The 22,051-nt window shown below is 47.4% G+C and overlaps 2 protein-coding genes across 4 annotated transcripts in view; one reads left to right on the forward strand and one right to left on the reverse strand.

The window, feature by feature from the left end:
* The first annotated feature begins 46 nt into the window (after positions 1-46).
* LOC117187953 lies at positions 47-1,611 on the forward strand. The gene is made up of 3 exons (XM_033390955.1): positions 47-378; positions 442-1,057; positions 1,122-1,611. Exons 1-3 carry the CDS (start codon positions 166-168, stop codon positions 1,352-1,354), a joined length of 1,062 nt encoding a protein of 353 aa, XP_033246846.1. The 5' UTR covers positions 47-165; the 3' UTR covers positions 1,355-1,611.
* Positions 1,612-12,768: 11,157 nt separating this feature from the next.
* The window catches only part of LOC108160106, an 80,704-nt gene continuing 71,421 nt past the window's right edge, over positions 12,769-22,051 (reverse strand). For all 3 annotated transcript variants that reach the window (XM_033391070.1, XM_017293896.2, XM_017293898.2), the window contains 4 exons: positions 15,678-16,840; positions 14,264-15,604; positions 13,490-14,193; positions 12,769-13,324 (listed from right to left, as the gene is read on the reverse strand). In XM_033391070.1, the coding sequence (XP_033246961.1) occupies positions 13,728-14,193; positions 14,264-15,604; positions 15,678-16,294 (2,424 nt within the window). In that variant the 5' untranslated portion in view covers positions 16,295-16,840 and the 3' untranslated portion in view covers positions 12,769-13,324; positions 13,490-13,727. The remainder of the gene's footprint in view (positions 13,325-13,489; positions 14,194-14,263; positions 15,605-15,677; positions 16,841-22,051) is intronic.

The raw sequence follows: 22,051 nt of genomic DNA on the forward strand, positions 1-22,051 counted from the left end.
CAGATGTCGCTGTGAATGCAACCCTATTCTTGGCCGTCGAAATTGCACTAAAAAACCCCAAGCGCGTTAAAATTGTTTGTGGACACTTCGCATTTTTGTGGCGTCGGCTTTTAAAATTACGATTTGCGTAAGAAAAACAATATCCAAGGCGCGTGTTAACGGTGTATGTTGGGCAAAATGGACCGAAGAAAGAAGCGCACATCCTCTGAACAGTACCAGATGTACATAGACATGATGGAGGCCGACTCCATTTTCGCCACCGGACGGGTGCCGCGCGATTATGATCTTAACTATTTGACAAAAAAATGGAAGGAGCTTTCCGACAGGCTAAACAAATGCAGTTCGGGTCCCACACTGACGGCCGAGGAGTGGCGGAAGGTAATCGGGGTTTTATTTTGTAGATTAGAGTATCCCCATTAACACTCTTCCCGCCTTTTGCAGCGGCTGAACGATTGGAAGAACACCACAAGGTGCAAGTACAGACGCAGCCTGATGGCCACCGAGAAGGACATTTCGATGACGACGCTCGAGAACAGAGCCCTCGATCTGTTTGGCAAGGTGCCCAGCACAACGGGCGAGACGCTGCTGAATCTTAAGTCTGAGAAGGACGATGGCGATGATGAGATTGAGGAAATTGGACAGCGCACATCGGCCGCGTTTCAAAAGGAGCTCCAAGCTGCCGTCGAGGAGGCAATCAACGATGAAGTAGATGACGTAGATGATATGCTCGAAGAACACGTCGAACAGGAAGATATTATCGATGATAATCTGGCCGACAATAGCGGCGCCATGGAGAGTTCGAGTGCTGCCACAACTGCTGTAAATACGGGGGGTGGTACTTACCGCACAATCGTGGTTGACAACACGTCCTTTGAGCACGTGGAAGATCCGCATCGCGTTGAGTTTGTGACCGCCCGTCGTACGCCCGCTTCTAGCAATTCCAGCGTCCATGCAGTCATTAATCCCGGCCCCGTCGTGGAAACCAAGCTCATCAATGGCGAACTGCCCGTGAAGCGATTACGCACCCAGACCCGGCCTGATCAGATCATCTACCATGGTAAATATATTCGTTGTTTCTTTGACTGAAGTGATTCCCTGACTTGTGTTCGTTCCGTTTTCAGTCAAGAATGCACCGAGATGCATCTCAAACATACAGGACGTGCCGCCTCAGCTCAGTACAAAGGTGGAGAGAGATACCACAACATTGAGCGCCGCCCTTAGTAGCCAGGATGGCCAGCAGATAGCCCACCAGCTGAAGCGTCTGGCCGACATCAACTACGAGACGCTGCAGTTCGAGATCGCGCGCTTCAAGTTCAACAATCCGGGTTTCCAATACAATCCGCCGTCCTTATAGTACTCCATGCTGGAGGAGACAGCAGAGACGGCTCAGGAATCCAGAAAGCCCCAGCAGTAGCCAGGGAAACGGTAGTTGCAGCAGTGTCATCCGTTAGGTGCCCAAATCCCAACTCGAATGGCGTAGATATCTCTGACTCTGCTCTGCCCATCCGCGACAGAAATCAGCATAACTTATAGTAGACACATTAGATTAAAATTTATATGGATTTCTATTCCAAATATACAATATCATATTTCTCTTTTCAACAAATAAAACCCACACGTGTCACGCCCACGAGAGGCGTGCAAGAACTTAATTGGACAAAGTTATTTTAAAAGTGTTGTATGTAAATGTAAAGAATACAGTTTACCAATGATAAATACACTGCTCAATGGAATCTGTATTCGCCAGCACCCGTGGTCGTGGTCTGGAGCAGAGCCCCATTCCCTGGCTGATGTTGATCTGCCGATGCCCAAGTCGATGCATTTTTTTGGTTTATTTATGACTCTGATGGTGAGGCGCGTTTGCTATGCCTTCGATTGTAACACGAAAACTCCATTAATCATTTTTAGAGTCTCAAAATGGATGGCGTCGACAACGCAACGCAACGCAACGCAGCGCAACGCATCGCATCGAATTGCCTGCATTGTGTTGTTCTTCTTCGGGGTTCTGGGGTTTTGGGTCATTTAACCTGACCGCGAACTTGTGGGCGCACTTTGTAACTGTCAGGAGGGCCCTGCGGGCATGAAGGCGAGGCGGCTGCGCCAGGCAGTGGAGAGATGCCACATCCAAGGCGAAAGAAATCACTTTTAACTGTTATATTGCTGATGCAACAAGTGCCGATCCGATCCAAAGGCCAGCCCAAGCCTCTTGGGATAACTGCAATGGGCAATAGATCATTTGCACGCCGTGCGCTGCGAATCATAAATTACTGGGAGACCTCTACCAAAGTTCCAGGTTGCAGGCCCAATGGTCTAGGCGTCCATGTTTCGGGCTCTTATACTACTTGCAACAGTCGACGACGCATGACGTTCCGTTAGGAATCATTGCCATCTCTTTGCGGCTGGCATTTCGGGTCGATGATAACTGCCAAACACGTCGTATGCTTAATCTGTTCTGCTTTCTGCACCGTCTACCCAACTCCCCATCTCCAGAGGTTCCATCTCCAGGCCCGGCAGCGTGTGGGTGCCGCTCGCTCTTTGATGAAAAGGCTGCCAGCAAAAGCTGATTAACGTACCATCACACAGGCAGACAGACACACTCGGTCCCAACCCGCGGATATGTCTGTCCGTTTGTACGTCAGCCTGGGCCCACAGATGTCTTCTTCTCACATGGCAATGAAACTGATGCGGCTGGAACTGAAGCTGGGCCTGAACCTCTGGACCTGGGACCTGGGACCTGGGACCTGGAATCTGGCTGTGGCCATGGCCTAGGCCGTGGCAGAGCAGAGAGTGCATGCCAAGTCCATTAAATAGTTCGTGTTGCACTCGTTTCGCGGAGCCCCAACTATGGGTCCATTGGATATGGCTATGGGTATGGAGTATGGGGTATGGGGTATGGGGTATGGGGTATGGGGTATGGCACACATGACAGCGTGCACAATTGACCCCATAGGCGGGTGCTATAAAAACCCAGAAATAACAACAAAAAATGACTCGAAACGAAAGCGATCTGCAAAGGGTCGAGACTATAAATACCCTGCATTTAGGGCAGGACTTCTAGGTGTACAATATACCCATGATGCAATTATACAAGGTGGTCTCGTCGGCAAAAGTCAGTCCCTTAACGTATGCTAGCAATAAGTGCGAATGAAAGGCACATAGTATAGTGAGTGTGAGTGAGACGGCATATGTTGATGTTGATTAACCCTTAACAGGCCCGTGGGGCTTAAAATTATAAAATAAAATGATTTTACTGATATATTAATATTTAAATTTTATGCAGCCATTAAAAATTTGTCTTCAACATTTTTAGTTATATTAAAATTTTCTTTTGCATAATATATAAATATTACTTATAATTCTGTGATATTTTTTCTTATATGCTATTTATATAATATGCAATATGTAATTTTTTTGCTGTCGGGACATAAGGGTTAAGAATATATCAAAAAAATCGTCCGTGAACAACCTTCATCATCAACAGCAAGCATGCACTGACGATAAGGGACAACACGAACGAACTTCGGCTCCCGACGAGACCACCTTGTATAATTGCATCATGAATATACCTATGTAAATACAAATATTTATAAATTTGGGATAAATATTTATTGAATGAAAGGAATCTCTGATGTACTGTGATTTTTCTGCGGCTTCTGGGGATCTGTGGACAGTAAGAACATATGTTTTTATTCATTTAAATATTTGTGTCATAAAAATTATAAGATTCGCTGAAAAGAGCAGGCCTATTAAGTCCTGTTAGTCCCTGTAAGTAGCTCCAGTCTTGTATTACCAGGTGGACAAACAGAGGTGTCTAATTATCATACCCCCAAGATGGGTATAAAGGTATGCGAAGACAAGAGAGTGTGAGAGACTGAAAGGAATCCCATCAATGCCCTGTCCCCAGGCATGGTATATTGAACACATCAATGCCCTATCCCTTATCGAGTTTCAAGTACTATGTTCGACTCGTAGTATGCCAGACGCTACCTATCGCTCAGTCTCAAGGATAACTTATATAAACTTATAGTCGAATACAATGAGTCGAATTCATATTATAATTCACTGTCCTGGCAAATCCGTAACCGATTTTCACTACTTCAAATCAAAGCCGCTGCGAAAGTTAAAGAAAGCATATGCCGACATCCATGGGCTGTGCCTGGACCGCCTAGTTTTTCGCGCTGGAGGGGCATTGGTTGGGGATAACGCTACGGCCAACAGCTTGTCGTTGCGCAACAATTCTATCATAGATGTCACCATTCGAGACGAGAATGAGGTCTAATTCTATTCTCAATTTTTGTTATCCAAGCTAAAATGTGCCATATCGTATGATTATAAATAAAAGGCGGCACATGTGCTGTACTGGAATCTGGAATCTGGGAACTGGTAACCCTCTTACCTTCCGCTTCCCCTTCGTTTTGGTTCGTTTGGGGCGCAAAAGTGCAAAGCGTTTTTATGCTGGCGATTATTACGCTTGATCCTGAAGCACCAAAGGGTCAATTGATGTTTGTGATGACGCTGAATTGAGCTGATGTTGCCCCCTGTCCGCTGTCTGCGCTGTCTGCTGCTACATGCAGCAACATCAACAACATTGTGGTTTGTGGCCCGCAATTTGCTTCGGAATTTTAAGCAGCATGGCCATCGTCATCCTCGTCATAGGCGAATATTCCCCCCTCCGCGTTTCTTCATTTTTTTCAGCATTTTTTTTCTGTGTTTTTGTTTTTGCTGCTGCTGCCCAAAAATTGCATTTCTTTAGCTGGAAGCGATAAAGCTTCAGCTGCAATGCTCCTTTGTGGTCAAGCCATTTGATATATCACTGCACTGCCGCAGAGAGCCCTGGAACCCCATTTGTGCAGCACGGAACGGAACGGAACGGAACGGCACAGAGCCCACTCTGTGGCCTGGCTAATCAAGGCTGGAGCTGTGGGGCTTCATCGGCTGATCGGTGCGGTTCTCATGACGCTTTTGATATAGAAATTATTACAAATTTTGGAGGCTGGCTGGGAAAGTGATCGATTGAATTGATTGGAGACGGTAAAAGATGTCAAGAATTCCATATAATCCCGTGTGTTGCCCAAGCAAGACGGTTCTTTTTTCAAGTATTATAAATCAGAATCTCATTATTGAAGATTCTTCTGAAAATTAATGGTAAGTAAGTACTCAAGTTTATGCTATGATTGCTAGATGATTGTCCCATAAAATTCTGTACAATTCCAGGTTTTGTATGCCATATCGGTATCTTATTATACAAGATAATACATCGCAAAGCAGAGAGTGTACCATTTTGTACAATTTAGGTACACTTTTTGCTGTCAGCAGTCGTAAATCTAAAGAGCTTTTGCTTAAAAGCTTAATTTCGATCAATTACCATCCATGCCCCCAACCCATCTTTCTCTATCTCTCTCTCTCTCTATCTCTGTCTGTCTGGCTCTTGTGTACCAGCGATCTCTTCCTCATATCATATTTGATGGGACGAGGCATTGGAGCTGGCCATGTTGCTGCTGTCCAGCATGTAATTATATTAGCATGATCTATGCCATTATGCACATACACATCCACATCGATATAGTGCAATTAGTGCATCAGCAGGAGGGGCAGCGAGGAGGAACAAGCTGAACTATCGGCTAAAACAATATGGCCAGCGGGCGTTTATGGCCAACGACAGGCTATTATTGACGCCACTCGAATGGACTCGAGTGGACCAAGTGGATGGACAGGCACTGGCGCTGGCACTGGCCCTGGTCTAGGCCAAAACGGGACGCACTGGCCATCATCGGTTGCGTTGCGGCCCGATGTGGCTGATGTTGCATGCAAATTGTGCTGCAGCGTGACAAGAGGCTGATCGGGGCCAGAGGAGTGGCTAAAGTACAAAGAACATTGAGCGTTGAAATGGCGCCCTCTCCAGCTAGCTGGAAGTCATAAACACGCACTAATTGCAGCCATGATTTGTTGCACACTGCATTAATGGCGCTCGCAGGACCCGCAGCAGCAACAGCAGCAGCAACTCAAATCGAAGCCTAATTGCCTATAAATGGTAGCTTTCGCTGCAGCAGCAACAAAATGTGGCGACATCAAACGTAAAGCTCTCAACATCAAACAGAACAACAGAAGAACGGAACAGAGCGTTAGCGACAGCAACACGAGCAGCATGTTGGCGACACCGCAGCCACATGAGAGACATCGGCCGACTGGGCAATAGGCCGTTTGATTTACAAACAAAATTTAGCAAAAATACACAAGTTGAGGCATTAAAAGTGATGTTGCTGCCGCTGTTCTTCACCGATGTGCCTGCTGCTGCTGCTGCCACTGGTCTCCTCCAATGTTGCTGATGTTCCTTCTGGCCATACAATTAGGCGCGAGATGAATGTCTGGCCCTGTCCCAGGCGGGGTGGTCCTCTGTGTCGCCAGCGTGGCGATCGATGGATGCATTGATATACAAATCGATTGCTTGATCTCTCACTTGCAGCAGCAACCGGAGCAAAAAAAAAAGAGCAGCTCGCGTGGTCAGCGCCAATTACTTAGAGCATACTCGTATCAATTATATTACAGCAATGGATTTTAAAATAAATGGCCAGAATGATAGCCCGAGTCTGGCTCCAGGAGCCCAGTTCCATGGGGTTTTCGTTGCTGCACAGAAAGAAACGATACCATAACCATATACCAAACCAGTTGTAGATTATGATTTGTTTGGATTCTTCTACATTTAATGGAATCTCGGCTGAGATCTTCATATATGTTTTGTTCAGTGTAATCGTACTGCTGTAATTGAACTGCGCGTATTGCGAAATTATTATTTTGTGCATTTGCGATTGCCAGTGCCTACTGGAACTCCACTGCACTCCACTCCACTCCGCTCCAGTCAAACTCTATCGAGCCCATCTCTGGCTCCTGCCCTACGAGCATACCGGGTCCCGCCCTGCGCCTCTGTTCATATGTTTTCATTACTTTTTTTTCCCCCCCATTATGCGTGTACGTGACGCACAATTTGAAATTGCCAGAGCTTATAAGCCGGATACCGAGCGACCGAATGCACACAATTCCAACATTGACTTGCACCTCAGTGGTGCCTGCTGCCTGCTGCCTGCTGCCTGAAGCCTGCAGCTTTGGCTGCTCCTCCATCTCCATCTTTTGGTGCTGCAGCTCCTCCCCAAGCCAGGTACCAGGTCCAACCCAGCCGTGGATCGTCGCGCCGTCTGTTTGTGGCTTTTGTTTGCTGTACAAGTTTACAATTTTAATGCACTGCCACTTGACTGTTGACAGTGGTGCAACACGCCGAGCCGGACCGGGCCGGGCCGGGCCGGGCCAAAACCAAAACGAAGCCGGGCCGAAGGCGAGTGTGCTGGCTTATTGATTTTATGCTCTGTACGTGCACCCAACCTTGCCGGTAGTCGCCCCTGGTGATGTTGCTGTGGTGGCTGCTGCATTTAGCCCTCATTTCGCACATGCCCCAAATGCATGTTTTAGCTTTCTGTGGAAGGAATCATCAGAGTGGAGAGTAAACGCCGATTCATAATGTCAAAGCATGTACAGGATATGCATTTAGATGATGGAGATACAGGAACCTCTTCCAGACTAAGATTGGATGCCACAAGACGGGATGAGATCTTAAATTAGATAGAAATATCAATATTTTCATTTTCTAATTGTCTCAGAAAGTACCTATTATTTTCAAAGTTGGTGTTGGAGTCGGTCGTTGGTCACCTCTATCTGATTGACCCACACTCCATTGCATTGAATCCATTACCCCGATTCTGTTGGCCCCCAAAAAAGGGCTAGCAAGAGATTCCTTTGACCACGTCGTTCGGGTGCAGCAATTGCGAGCACCTGGATATGATTGAAATTGAAGTACTCGAAGGTAACGAGGCAGCAACGAACATGGCCTCCATATCAAACGGGCATCAAACAATTTCAAATGGATCGAATGAGAAATCAACAGAGTTGGCCAATTGCTGGGATTGTTGCTGCTGCAGCTGGGATGTTGCTGTTGCTGTTGTTGTTGCTTTGCTGCTTTGTATGCATGCAATGAACGTGATCGGTTGCAATTTCAGCGACTTGAGAACAAAGTGGGCAAATGCTGTTCCCGAGTCGATCGAGTAGCAGAGTGGAGCGGACAATGTTGCGCAGACGCACAGAAGCAACAAACAGCCTGCCGCTGAAGCTGAAGCTGACGCTGACGCTGATGCCCGAGATGCTGCCACATTTCACTTGGTCCCCGTACCGATGATTGAAATTCTAAGACCAGGGACTGGTACTCCTCATTCTCTGGGACGATGACGGTGACGGTGACGGTGACGCGGAGACCGATTCGAAGACCAAGTCAAAGTCAAAGTCGAAGAGCAAGTCCAAGACCAAAGTTGTTTGAGGTTGAGTTGACCTTTTCGCATGAGAATCATCGATGATGGATGCACTGCCAGGCCAACTTGATCTGGACCTCAGAAAGAGATAGATAGAGGCAGTCTTGGTTGAAAAAAAGAGACAGCTTTAGCTGTCAGTACGTGCAAGCACCGTCATGGGGCAATTTAAGTGGAAGGAAAGTTTGTTTGTAGTACTCGTATTCTTCGTCTTCTATTTTTTGGGCCTTGCATACACATCTACACACATTCCCATCGATCGCCTGTCATGCCACAGTACAGTGGTAGCCCAGAATAGTGAAAATTACCTAAAGCTAATAATGAGCATCAGAAATGCACACATTCCAATTGGTGGACTGTCAAAGGGCAGCGGTAGTCCTTACCATTGAGTGCCCACTGTATGCACCACGCGACAGATAATTGCGATCACCTAGGTAGATTGAGAACGGGAGAGGGAAGGCAAAGGCAAGCCTGGAATCGAACTTCGTCAATGCTGTTCGTCGTCGTCGTCTTCGTTGTCGTAGTCGTTCCATCGTGGAATTTCACAGCAGAGCATGGAAATTTGTTCGATACCTTGTTGTCCTCTCCACTCACCTGGGCCTCCTCCCTGCTCAGCTACACTACGCTCTTCTGTCTTTCTACTGTTTGCACTTCCCTTCCCGATCACCTGATCAATCTTCCCTTTGCATTCTCTTTCCCTCGCACTGCTCGTACCCCATCGGTTTCTGTGTTTGTTTGATTTGGATTTGATTTGATTTCGCCAGCAACAGTTCTTCCTTCTTCTTCTGTTCCTCTCTGTTCATCTCCCCCTCCACCAGCCAGCTTATTCAAATGCTCTCTGCACAGTTTCTTGACCTTTTCGCGTGCCGTGTGACGTGGACGCAGTCGTCGTCGCCGTCGCCGTCGTCGTCTACAATTGTAACTGCACATGCGCGCGCCTTGTTCCTCTGCTTCCTCTATTCCTTCTGCTACCTCTGTTCCGTTCCCGTTGGTGCTCTTCCTCCACCCCCAAATTGGCAATTTTGCTGCTTTGGCAGCGCGTCCTTTCCTTCTCGCTCTCGCTGCCGAAGCTGCTGCTGTTGTTGCTGCTGCGGGAAATGCGATTGACGGTAATTGGTTGACGTTTGTCTTATTTAAATTTGTTTTCTTTGGGATTTTTTTCCCTACGTCGCTGCCGCTGCCGCTGCTGATTCTACTCCCGCTTGGCTCTTGCACGCTCTCATGACTGATGCCCTACCCAAAACTGAGCATACCGATTTTTATAGGCTGGCTGGAAAGGAGATTAATCTGAGTTTCACATATGATACTAATTTTACAGAAATTTAACGATTGCCTGTTCAATTAATAATTCCATTTACATTCACACTGCTCCCTAGTGTAGCGCATCTACTAATCGTTGTGGCTGCCAGAGTTCTTTCGGCTATTCTCGTTTCCTTTATGGACTCTTCTCCCGAGCTGCTGCTGCTCTCTGCTCTGCTCTAGTCTGCAGTCCGTGGAGCGAGCGGCGTGCAGCTTTAATTGAAATGAAATGAGTTTCGTCGATTTGTGTTCTAGGAATTTGTTTTTTGATTGTTTTCTTGTAAATTTGAATGATTATCGAGGCAGTTGCAGCAGTTGTTTCTTCTGCAGTTGTTCCTGTTGCTGTGTTTGCAGCAGTTGCGCAATTGCCGCCGAAGAGAAGTAAACCAAACAAGTCGTTAAAGCACCCCCCCTCCCGCGCTCGTAATTGCAGATCAGATGGATCAAAGACCCCTACACACAGAAAAGACACATCATTGCAGGTACTATGTGTGAGTACAGTACGTCAAGAAAGTGTTGTACATATAATTTCAGTATACTTACTGGACACACTGTACAGATAAACACGTGTAATTTGTTTGTGAAACTTATAGAGATGTCTCTTTTTCTCAATATCCTCCTCTATAGATTGCGTAATTGAGCGGCGGGAACTTTTAATTGCATGGCGGAAGCGTTTTCGAACTGGGCCACGATTTACCCAGAATCAAAAGAAGACAAAGATTAAGAGAAGCCGAACGCTGCAGCAGAATGGAAGGCAATTTGTTACCGCTATACCGATATCGCCACGCATCCCGTATATCGCGATAAAGCTGCACGCTAAACGAAGCCACTTCCTCAAAATAAACATTCGCTGGAGCACCGAAAGAGAGGGGAAACAGAAGAATAGCGAAGAGCAGCATGCAAGAGAGAGAGAGAGAAAACACAGAGTCCATAGCTCTGGCAAGATTGAAACCGAAACTGATGCGTAGTTTAGGGCGATTTACACACAGTTTAAACAGACATCCAGATACAAATCGCCCAGAAGAGATCTTTCACAGGAGTGTTGGTATGGGGCAGCTGCTTGGATGCCGGTCTGGGGCCAGATGCAGTCTTCCTGGTGCCATAACTGTAGCAAATGGCTGGGCAACATGCAGGTCTCTTCCCGTCAGTGCCTCAGACAGAACCCGAGACTCTGTGGGACCCAAAGGTCTATGGCGTAGGCGTCTGTTGTTGTTATAAATTGCACATTTGATGAGCAGAGAATCGTTTATGGGTTGGTTTTGTTCTCCCTGCCCCACACCCTCCCCGACGGACCCCAAGGCCCACAGCTGTGCGAGACGATCCACACTGTGTAGAGTTTCCTCTCTGTCCTCTGTTGTCCCTCTCCCCGGTTGCATGCGGCTGATTAATTGTGGCAACGTCATAAACGTGATGATATCGCAATGTAAGCGCATTTTTCATGTTATTCAATTCGTTGCCCCCAGCTCCAGCTCCAGCTCCAGCTCCAGATACAGTTCCTGCCACAGACACAGGCACAGCACCAGCACCAGCATCAGCAAAAGCCCCAGCACCAGCATCGAATGGGGACTACAATGTATTTGCATATAGCATTACGAAAGATTTGAACAACGAACTCGCCTGCCGGAGTGGAGTCTCTCGATATTGCAACTAATTACGAGTATTAACGCAATTTGGTCTTCATAAAACATTCGGTTCCGCATTGCCACCATCCCCCCCAACCCCCACCATTCCCCGGGCAATTGAGATTTAATTTGATTCTTTGCCCAAACCCGGACAGGTGTCTATGAGGCAGGTGTTTCGCCTCATTGTCTCGGCCAGGAAGCATTTGGCATGCGTTCATTTATTTAAACTGATTTTGTTTTTCTCTCTCCTTCGCTCTCCTTCGGATTTCCTTTTATTTTTAGAAAACTGCGCAATTTTCATTGATTTTGGTCAGACCGGGTCTGCTTTTTGTTGCTCAGATCGTTTACGACTTGGTACAAACAACAATAAATACTATACAGAGTTATGTGTGATCACATCGTACAATATATTATAGAAATTCGTGTCGGGAATTTATAATTTCCATTCGCTTAGATTCTTTAAGCGGCAGGCACGTTTTGTAACCGAAAATCCATTTGATTTCAAATATTTATGGAAATTCCTATAGCTTTTTTCGGTGTGTTGTAAAGGTCTACCACCTTTGAGTGAGTAGGGGGGTGATATGGTTAGAAAAAAGTTTGAAAAATTCCTCCCAGTGCGGTTTAATAGGTTCCTGTTTATAAGATATTCTTCCAAATCGGTTGAAGTTACTATCTACCCTTTTTCTTCCTTTTTTACCTTCTGTGAGCATTCCGTAATCCCCTTTATAGCTCTTCAAATTAGATCCCAATTGGGTTTAATAGGTTCCTGTTTATAAGATATTCTTCAAAATCGGTTGAAGATACTACAACCTACCCTTTTTCTTCCTTTTTCACCTTTTGTAAGCATTCCTTAACCCCCTTTATAGCTCTTCAAACTTGTTTTCCGCTCTTTGCACACTCTTTGAGCACCGTTTACATTGTTTTGCCATCGGTAAATGATAGAAATTCCCCCTCGTAATCGTTTTCACCTGCTGCTTGGGTCGCACACTTATGGTCCGATCTGGTAATTGTCGACTCGAATGGATTTCCAGACCATTTACCTTTCATTGGGGATAGTTTCGCCCGCCCACACGCCCAAATGGGCCTCGTATCCAGAGACAAGTCAACTTTCAACGTGCTTTGCTTTGCTTTGCATATACATTTATTTATCTGAGACATTTATTTAGACACAAATACAAGTTATATTTCTATAGTATATTGTATAGTATATGGTATGTATGGATACGCTCTATTTGTAGGCCATATAAGCTGCTGTTTGAATACAACTAAAATGTACAGACTAAACGACTAAGACAATGCGTTTTGCGATTTGCGATTTGCGATTTGCCAGCAGAGTGTGTGGTAAAAAGATGAAACTAATTGCTAAACGAGAGCTATTCGATTATATGTAAGTGTGGATTGCATTCGATCAACAGTTTGCACAACATCTAAATTATGAGGAGGAAATCGATTGCATTAACTTATAAATTCATTTTAGATACATTTTAGGTGTGTGTTTGTTTTTTTCCACTAAATGATTACACGGTTATAATCGTAATCGTAATATTTCTTACTTTTTAGTTACACTTTGACATTGCCATTCGGTTTTATACACATATATATATCTATATATATATACTCGTATATAAAGTATGTTTAATCTTTATTTTGTGGCTTTTTTTTGTGAAATTTTCTTGTGTTGATTTTTTCTCGTATTTGACTGATTCGCATGAATGGCTTTTCCATAAAATTAATAAAATTGGTTTTCCAAGTAATTATTAAATTAAACATAAAATTAAAATCACAATTTTATAGACTTGATGTGTGGGTGTGTGTGTGTGTGCGGTGTGTATATTTGTTGCTGTGTGTTCTGTCAGCATTTCTATACGATTCTTCCTTCAAAATCTCCTTTCAGGGGCTTCCTTCAAGCATTCATTTAATCGTTTCTATTCCATTTAGATATATTCTTGTTGAATATTTCATTGGAACTTCGGTCGTTCTTGGGGCATAGCAGGGAAAGGCACAATTCAATGTTAATTAAAAATTGCTGCTGCAAGCTATTTAAATTGGTGAAAGCTGCCACAGAGAGAGGGAGAGAAATATTAGTTTTCCCAGTTTAATATTTGTTTAATTCAAGTCTCTAGTTTTTGCACGAATTTAATAAGGAAAAAAACAATCAAAACGCAGCACGATTTGCATTGCCACGCCTCCCCAGCAGCCGCCCACCCGTTTGGCACCCACCTGCAGGAACACACACAGCGTTCCAAATGTTTGTAGTTTTCCATCTTATTGTTGGTTGGTTGGGTTGTATTTTGTAGATCTCTCTGTTGTTGGGGGTCGATGGCAGCTAGAAACGAGTTGGTAACGAATCATCATCATTAACATCATCTTCTGCTACTTCCTCATCATCTTCATCATCTTTAGCTACTTCTACATCATCATCATCATCATCATCATCATCATCATCATCGTCAACATCTTAAAGATACAACGTCGCCTGCTGCCTCTGATCGAAATGATGTATATAGAGCTTCTTCTTGGACTTCTCTTTGGATGGCCGCAAGTCCCACACCAGATTCGACAGGCTCCTGGGCCGTGACAAGCGTCGCGTCTTCTTCTCCGGCAGCTTGTTCGAGTCGCCCGATGTCCGGCCACCGCTACGCGACGAGTCCAGCGTCCCCTCGCGCGGATTGTGATGGTTATTGCTGCTGGAGCTGCGGCTGTGCGCATGTGGCATCCCCAAAGCCGTGCCCGGTGCCCCCGACGACAGATAGCCGTGCGCATTGAGGATGCTGCCGCACTTGAGCACCACATCGGGTGGTGTGCCGGGCGATGCGTTCGATGCCGTTACTGCCGCTGCCTTGCCATGGGCTGAGATCGTCGGCGGCGTCATGGGTGTATTATTGTTGTCCGGCGTCAACTGCAGGCTGCTGAGGCTCTTGTACCTACGGAGAGGAATGGATAGATTTCTTGTCTCCCTCGGGGATATCTGGGATGGTACAAGCGCATCCTTACCTGATGTGAAACAGCGGCGATTGCGGTTCCAGCGCCTCCTTGGCTGGCAAATGATTGTTGGGCGTCAGCACCTTGCCGTGATGGGGATGCGGATGGGGATGCGCGTGCGGATGGGAGCTGTGCGAGTGGTTGTGCAAGGAGCCATGATGATGGGCAGCTGCCACCGCAGCAGCAGCCGCATTGGCCACAGCATTCGCCGTATTTCCATTGGGGGTCGTCGGCTGTTGTTGCATCTGCAACTGTTGCTGCTGCTGTTGCTGCTGCTGCTGCAGATGGTTGTGATTGTGACTGTGACTATGGCTGTGACTGTGACTGTGAGTGGTGGCGGTGCCGGTGCCGGTGCCCGTGGAGTTGCCGTTGCTGCTGCTGCCGGCACTGTGGGCATTGGCATTCTTGATGTAAAGCTTTGGTAGAGTGGGACGCTGACGCTTCTCCGCCGGCTTCTTGCCGGGTATCGTCTCAATCGGCGGCGGCACCGGCTTTATGTCCTCCTGTATATGGCTGTGGTGATAATGATTCACCATGTGATGGCCATGGCCATGCTGATGCGGATGTGGATGTGGATGTGGATGCTGGTGCTGATGGGGATGCTGGTGGTGGCCGTTGCCTCCGTTGGCTCCATTGCTGCTGCTATGCTTGTTCGACTCCAGGCTGCTGTAGTTGTTGTTGGCGGAGGAGGAGGCGGCTTGCTGACTCGACTGCTGATGGGGGATGGGGGCACGGATGAGGCTGCAGTAGTTGCCGCTGCCGCTGTCCGTGTGGTGCGACTTGAGTGTGGGCGACTCGCAGATGGGCTCGAAGCGCGCCAGGCCCTTGGAGAGGGGCGTCAGGCCCCGCACATAGTCGTAAATGTGATCGATCTCGTTGTACTCCTCGGCGATCTCGCTGTTCAACGCCTGCTGGTGCTGCTTGGACCAGGAGTCGCAGCTGGCGCTCTTGCGCAGCACATAGCCGCTCTCCGCCAGTCCGCTGGCCATGCCCGCGGCCGAGGGCAGCATCACCACCGGCAGCCGATTGCCGCTGCCGTTCCGACTGTGGAACTTGGAGTCCTTCTTCTCCTTCTCGCTCAGCTTGAGATCGACGATCTGCAGGCGATCGCGCGCATCCGCCAGCAGGCGCTGGGCCTTTTCCAGGAAGCGTGTGTACTCGATAAAGTGCTCCAGCTGCTCCATGTTCTTGACCCGCTGCAGCTTGATCTTGGCGTTCAGCGGCACTGGCACCAGATCGGTGTCCTTCTGCAGGGGCAGGGCAAAGATCCGATCGATTTCCACGCATCCCAGCAGCCGCAGTTCGGGGACAAAGGGCTGCTTCAGTCCCTTGGGGGCACTGCCATGGACGAGTCTGTGTGTGTTTGGGGTCAAGGATTATAGTAGAGATCCTGTAGGGAAGGGAAACCTGGAAACCATTTACTCACCTCACAATGACTGGCATCCGCTTGAGGAGCAGATTCTTGACGGTGTGCACACCGCTGATGCTGTCCTCGCGCGCTATGGCCGAGAACTTGGCTTTGGTATCGAGTGGCAGATTGATGATCTCGTCCTTGATGTTGCGGCACTGCAGGTACTTGCCGTTGTCGTTCATCGTGGTCAGCAGCTCGCCCGCGTGGATGGTGCGGTTCATCTGCTGGCAGCGGAACGTCTCCCGCACAAGGACGCGGGCATTGCGGCGACGCGACAGCTCGAGGACCGAGTCGATGCAGCGCGTCGAGCGGCCATCCTCGCTGAGCAGCTCAAAGTAGCCGCCATAGGTCTCCGGGATGAGCACCTTGGCCCCCACATTGGTGGGCTTGCGACCCTCCTTGATCTTGATGGGTTGGGCGAGGATCTGGTACTTCTTGCCGGCGCTCAGGAACAGCGCCGTGCTCTGCAGCGAGGGGGCCGAGAGGGTGGGCACGCCGAGGGCCTGGTGCTGGCCCTTGAGGATCTTGGCCACCGCTGGCAGGGGTTGCTTGGAGAAGTCGCGCAAATAGACGGGCGTGGCATCGCCGAATCGGGAGGCGGCCAATATGATTTGGCCATCGGTGGCGGCCATGTCGCGGTTGAAGAACGAGAGCAGTTTGCTGCGCGCCAGTTGAACATTAAATGAGAGTAAATTTCATTGGACTGGCTGACGTAGCTGCTCTCCACCCACGGCTCCCTCCTCGGTTTCGCTTCCGCTCGCTTTGCTCTCTTCCTCCTCCTCTGGCTCCAATTCAAACTCCAACTCGTGGGCGTTGGCGTTGATCTGATCCTCGAGAGCGCGCCGCTTGGCCAGCTCCTGTTGGCGCTGTCTCAACAACTGGGCCCCTCGGCTGCAGCAGGCGTGTGCGATGTCTTCGTCGGTGGGCGTGGAGGTGGCAGCTGGCGCCCCCGCTGAATGCGGCTGATACTGATTCTGGTTGTGGTGGTTCTGGTTCGTCAGCAGTCGCGTGGATGTCTGCAGAGCGTAACTGAGATACTGCATTCGGTTCGATTTACTCTCCACCCGCTGGCCACAGTGTGCGAATTCTTCTACAAGCTGCTGCTGCTCTCAGACTCTCTAGCTCTCCAGCTGTTTCGATGTCAGCCTTGGTAGTGTCCTTTATTTGATCTTTGAGTTCTGCAATAGAGACGATTTAAAGACGAAATTAATCAAAATTTACCAAAAGAAATAAAATCCTATTGAAAAACAAACCAAACGGTAAGTATGGCAATCGATTAATCGAGCTATCGATTTCCGGTATTTGCATATTTGGTATTTTTTACAATCAAAATAAAAACCCAAAGAAACCCCGCTTGCACCTCTGCCGCGCTGCTGGTGCACGAATGGACATTAGTTGAATGAAATGTTGGTTACAATTTCCACTTTTGGCTCGAACTTAAAATATTTTCCCGTCTCTGCGGATCAGCAGAATCCGCATCAAGTTCTCACACTCGCAGGCGGACACACACACACACACAAGCACAGCGCACGGACAGGGTGTTATTTATGAGGCCCATAAAGTAAGGAGACGAAGACGACGACGACGACGACGACGACGACGAAAAAGAAGAAGATGGCAAAGTGCACAAAATGAAAACGCAAGCAGCAAAATGCACACATACATACATATAGAATAGACAAGACGACTGCGACAATGCCCCAAACATCCCATTAACAACATTATGGAGGAGGGGCAGGTGGAGAGGCGAGGCGAGGCGAGGCGAGCGACAGGAGTCGATATGGCCATGGGCCAACAGAGACCGCTGAACCGACCAACAAATGGCAAGACATTAAAAGTACTTAAAGGATATTTGCATATTTTATGGCCAAACATAAATGTGGCTGATTACAAGAGTCCCCAAGAAGAGGACAGACATCTGCTATGCTGCCATGCTGCCATGCAATGCAGATAGAAGCGGCAGATGTGTGCGCGGGCGGCGGGCTGTATTTCCCAACCCCCGCCACACGATCAATGTTGTGCCATTTGCATATGGCATACAGGTATTACAGGGATATGGCCAGATTCACTCCAGCAAATTAGTTGGCAATTAGCAAAGTGGCCGGGCCGTCGCATCAGCTGGCCAATTGACTTTGGCTTTCGGCCCGGAAGAGCATCCATCTTCTAATTAATTTTCCATTTGAACTGAAACGTGCGTCTGTGCCCCGTCTATAGCCGGTAGCGGCTACCACAGGAATAACGATGGTAACATCGGGAGCAGTTACAGCATCAGCGGCAGCGGCAGCAGCAGCAGCAGCTGCCGTAGTGCCCATAAAGCGACGTTTGCTCATAAAGCATTTAACGAGCCCTCGAGCCTTGGGGGCAACCAAAAACCAGATGCATCTGGAATTAATATTGGCTCATATAACCTGCAAAAAATTTAGTTTGTCCGAAAAAGTTATTAAATCTTTTTTAGCCCCTGGCGTACAACCGCGACCATTAACAGGCAACGCGAAAAATTTCCTTAAGGCTGAAAATTTAATTGATTTTTTATGATTCGATTATCGCATACAACTCTGTGTTGGCCCCCAAGCAAGCCCAATCTAACCTCAAATGTTTGCTACACATTTCGCTACACGTTTCCTTTTTATTTTGTATTTGTGTTTAGTGGATCTGCTTTCCAATTAATTGCCAGACAAAGGCTGAGACGCCAACACGGTCGGCAATTAATTTTCACCATGGAAAGTACCTTTTCCTGGACAGGAAAGCACATAGAGAGCGTCTAAGACTTGGCAATTCTCACGCTCAACGTGGCCAAAAGCCTTTTGTAACTTATGTGGAAACGTGACATTTTCTCGGCTACTGGACAAAAATTGATGCCGCCGCTATCGTCTCGGAGTCTCGGGTGCCGAGCAGGAGAGGATTGGTATTGGTCCGGCAACAGCCACCGACCGACCGACCGACCGGCCGACCGACCGACTTGTTTCCTGGCTTGTACGTGTCTGGATTTTTTTCCTGCTCGTTTCTGTTTTATTGTTGCTGCTGTTCTTCTTTCCTTTACTCTCCTTTTTTGCTTCTGTTGTTGTTTGTAAGTTTTGATGTCACACAATGACACAGTTTCACGTGCGGAGTGCTCGTAATTTGTATTTGGCCTCGTCTCGCATTTACGTTGATCTCATCGAAAATGTCTTAATTAATTTGTGCGCTGAGGCGCCCCAACGGGAAAGTGGCACAACAGAGCAGAGCAGCCTGCCACCAGCCACCAGCCACCGACCGACCTGAAGATCCAAGCTGACAAAAAAAAAAGAAGAAGGAAATACAGGCGGCAGAGGAAGGGAAGAAACCCACTTAATTTATGACTGGCACGACACATACTCGAAAGATGACTTCGCATGAAGCCCCACAAAAGGCTTACAATTTTTTGCGGACGCTTTTTTTTTTGTTTTGCCTTTGCGGAATCCTTTTCAACATCCTGCTTGCCTGCCTGCCACAGTTTGATGGCCCCGAGTGTCGTCTGCCTGTTGCACTGTCTGCTACCAAGCCCCCGGGAGGAACTAGAGTCGACCCCAGGCGAAACACTTGAGCAAATGAAGCCCCCAAAGAGTCAATATGTGTAAGCGAGTGCTGCAGATCGGGGCGAAACAGGGAGAGTTATGCTTATGAAAGATATGTACATACATACATATGTAACCCAAGACGCAGCCCGAGCCGAGCCGAGCACATAATGAGATACGCAACAGCTTAAAAAAATAAACCAAAAAGCAACAACAACTGCAAAAAGAAGAGAACGAAACGGAAAGCAGTCGGAAAGAAAAGAAAAGGAAGCGGGCAAGAATAAACGACTAGTCGATGCGCTGTAAAAGCATATCGATATAGATCAAGAAATAAAATACTTCTACTCGTTTCGCCATTTCACTATCGATGCATCAATAGAATATCGGTATTAGTTTTGGGCTAATTTCTGGGATCAACAAGGGTCACACTATTGTCTTTTTCGCGCTTTTAACAACCGTTGCTGCCGTCGCGCCCCGCGTAAAATGCGAAAAAGTGAATACTGTGTTTTTTTTAATTGTGTCGAAATCCCGGAACCATATAGCATAGCCTGGTGCTACCCTAGGGGCACAGGCTGCAGGCGAAATAAAAGGAGTCGAAGGCAAGTGCGATAAAAGCAACGTCAAAAGGATTAGAGGGCTGTGCAGTTGTAAATCCACGTACGTATGTGGGCTTTTGCGAGTGTGCGATTGTGTGTGTGTGTGTGCAAACAGAACATGTCTGCGCATAGGTGGGTGGCGTGACATGGCTTGACGTTGCCTTCGGTCTTTGTTTGTCCCGAACAAAAGCCAGTACTAGCAAAAGCGGGAAGAAAGGCTCAGTGGCTGCCGGGCGGGGCAAAGGAAGTAGAAAAGGAAAAGTGTAAGGAGCACGACCTGCTTGTAAGCCAAAGAGCTCATAAAAGGAAACACCCATACATACACACATGCTGGCACCGAGCCCGAGTGTGGGTTCGTGGGTGCATGTGTGTATGTGTGGCACATTAATCACACTAAAGAGTTTTACAAAATGCAACCCAACTCCGTCGCCGACTGCACCGAAAAGGAGAACCAACAGATTTTGTAGTTGTAGTTGTAGTTGTAGCTGTAGCTGTAGCTTTTGCTGTTGTCACCACTTTAAGCTGCGGCTTAAGAAATTCTGCGCCCGTCTCAGGGAAGCCGCTTAGGCAACGCCAACGAGCCACCCAAGGCGTTTTTTTTTGGAAGGTGAGGCATCTCAAGAGTGCACTCCCCACAACAGGTGCCTATTTTGATCCAATTGCGTGACAAAGAGAGCGCGCGAGTGGGAAGTGTGCGAATGCACCTTGATATACCTCCTTCAATGCTCTCCAATTATACTCCCCCTACAAGTCTTCACTCTCTCTTTGCACTAAAACCCTCTCCACTCAGCACTCTCCGCCCTCCACTCTCCGCTCTCCACTCTTTGATATTCCTCCTGCATAAATGCACTATTCCTGCCAAGGCGACGCTTTTTATGCTTCTCTTTCTTCGTTTTTCTTTATTTGATTTCATTTCAGTTTTGTCAAGCATTTTTCTGTGGCGCAGAGGAGCACCTTCTTCAGCCACAGCATCCACAGTGCTCCACTCCTTCCACTCCTTCCACTCTCGCAGCTCTCGACTCTCTCCGCTCCTACTCCGGCTCTCAGTCGCCTTATTATGCCGTTCTTAGCACTTTTGATTACTTTTTATCCGCTTTGGCCGCGGGTTTCATAGCTTACAGCTTTGTGGCTTATATTTATCCCCTATCCCACTCCACCTCCCTCTCTCGTTCTCTCTCTCTCTCTCGGCGTGACTAATGACGTGCCGGACCCTGGACAACGCTTGAGTTTGTTTAGTCTCCATCTCCCTTCTTCTACCCCTTCGCCCTATCCATCGTCGTGATGTAAATAAATGAAATAATATTCTCTTGTCTGGTTGTCCCGCCATGAAAAATTAACGCCGACTGTTCCATTCTTGAGTTGTCTATTTTTGTTTGCTTTTATCTTCTATTTTTCTTTTTCTTTCATTTGTCAAGTGTGGAAATCGTTATTGTTGCTCGCGTTTTCTGCCACATGTAGGTGGGGCATCAGATCTACGATCCTTTGGAATTGGTAATAGAAAAGCGCAGTAAATTATCCCATTTAGAGTATTACCAGCTACGGTCTTGCCCCAAGCCAGAAATACTTATAGAGTTTTCCCCGCGAGAATGGTTTTCTTTTATCACAATTCTGCGGGAATATAAAAGTGTTCAAGTGTGTGTGTGTGTGTGTGTGTGTGTTAGCCAACTCTCTCGACAGTTGGTATTTGAAATGCATTAATCACCAACATCCCATAAAAATCCTAGTGCTTTAACTGGACGAAAAACAAGATAAATAGCCCATAAATAGATTTTCCCCCAGACGTAAATGTGGATCGAATGACAGAATGACGGGGGGGAAATAAAACTGAACAGAATGATATATGTATGGAGGCTGGCATGCCCGGGGGGCGGTAAAGATATTCACTTAAGGAATTTCTCGAATGATTAACCAAAAAATAAAAATCAAAAAAAATTCCCATTCCAGGTGATGGAACGCAGTGCCCTCGATGGGGTAAAAACCAATGCGAAACAATGCGTATTCCATGGCCAATCGTTCCCCCATTCCCATTCATAGCCGTAAAATCGAAACTCTGGGAGAATACTCATCAGATAGTGCCCCCTCGCCCCCCACCACCCATGCAAAACTGGTATGTAAATGTTGTTTTGTTGCGGAACTATAGACATGGCCATCTGTTTATCATGCTATCATCAGATCTGTTATCAAAATGAATCAAATCAATGTAAAAACATATCCCACGTTCAGTCGTGCCTACATATAGCATCTATATTTGATTCCAAGC

The sequence above is a fragment of the Drosophila miranda genome, chromosome 3, assembly GCF_003369915.1.
Source record: "Drosophila miranda strain MSH22 chromosome 3, D.miranda_PacBio2.1, whole genome shotgun sequence".
Lineage (NCBI taxonomy): Eukaryota > Metazoa > Arthropoda > Insecta > Diptera > Drosophilidae > Drosophila > Drosophila miranda.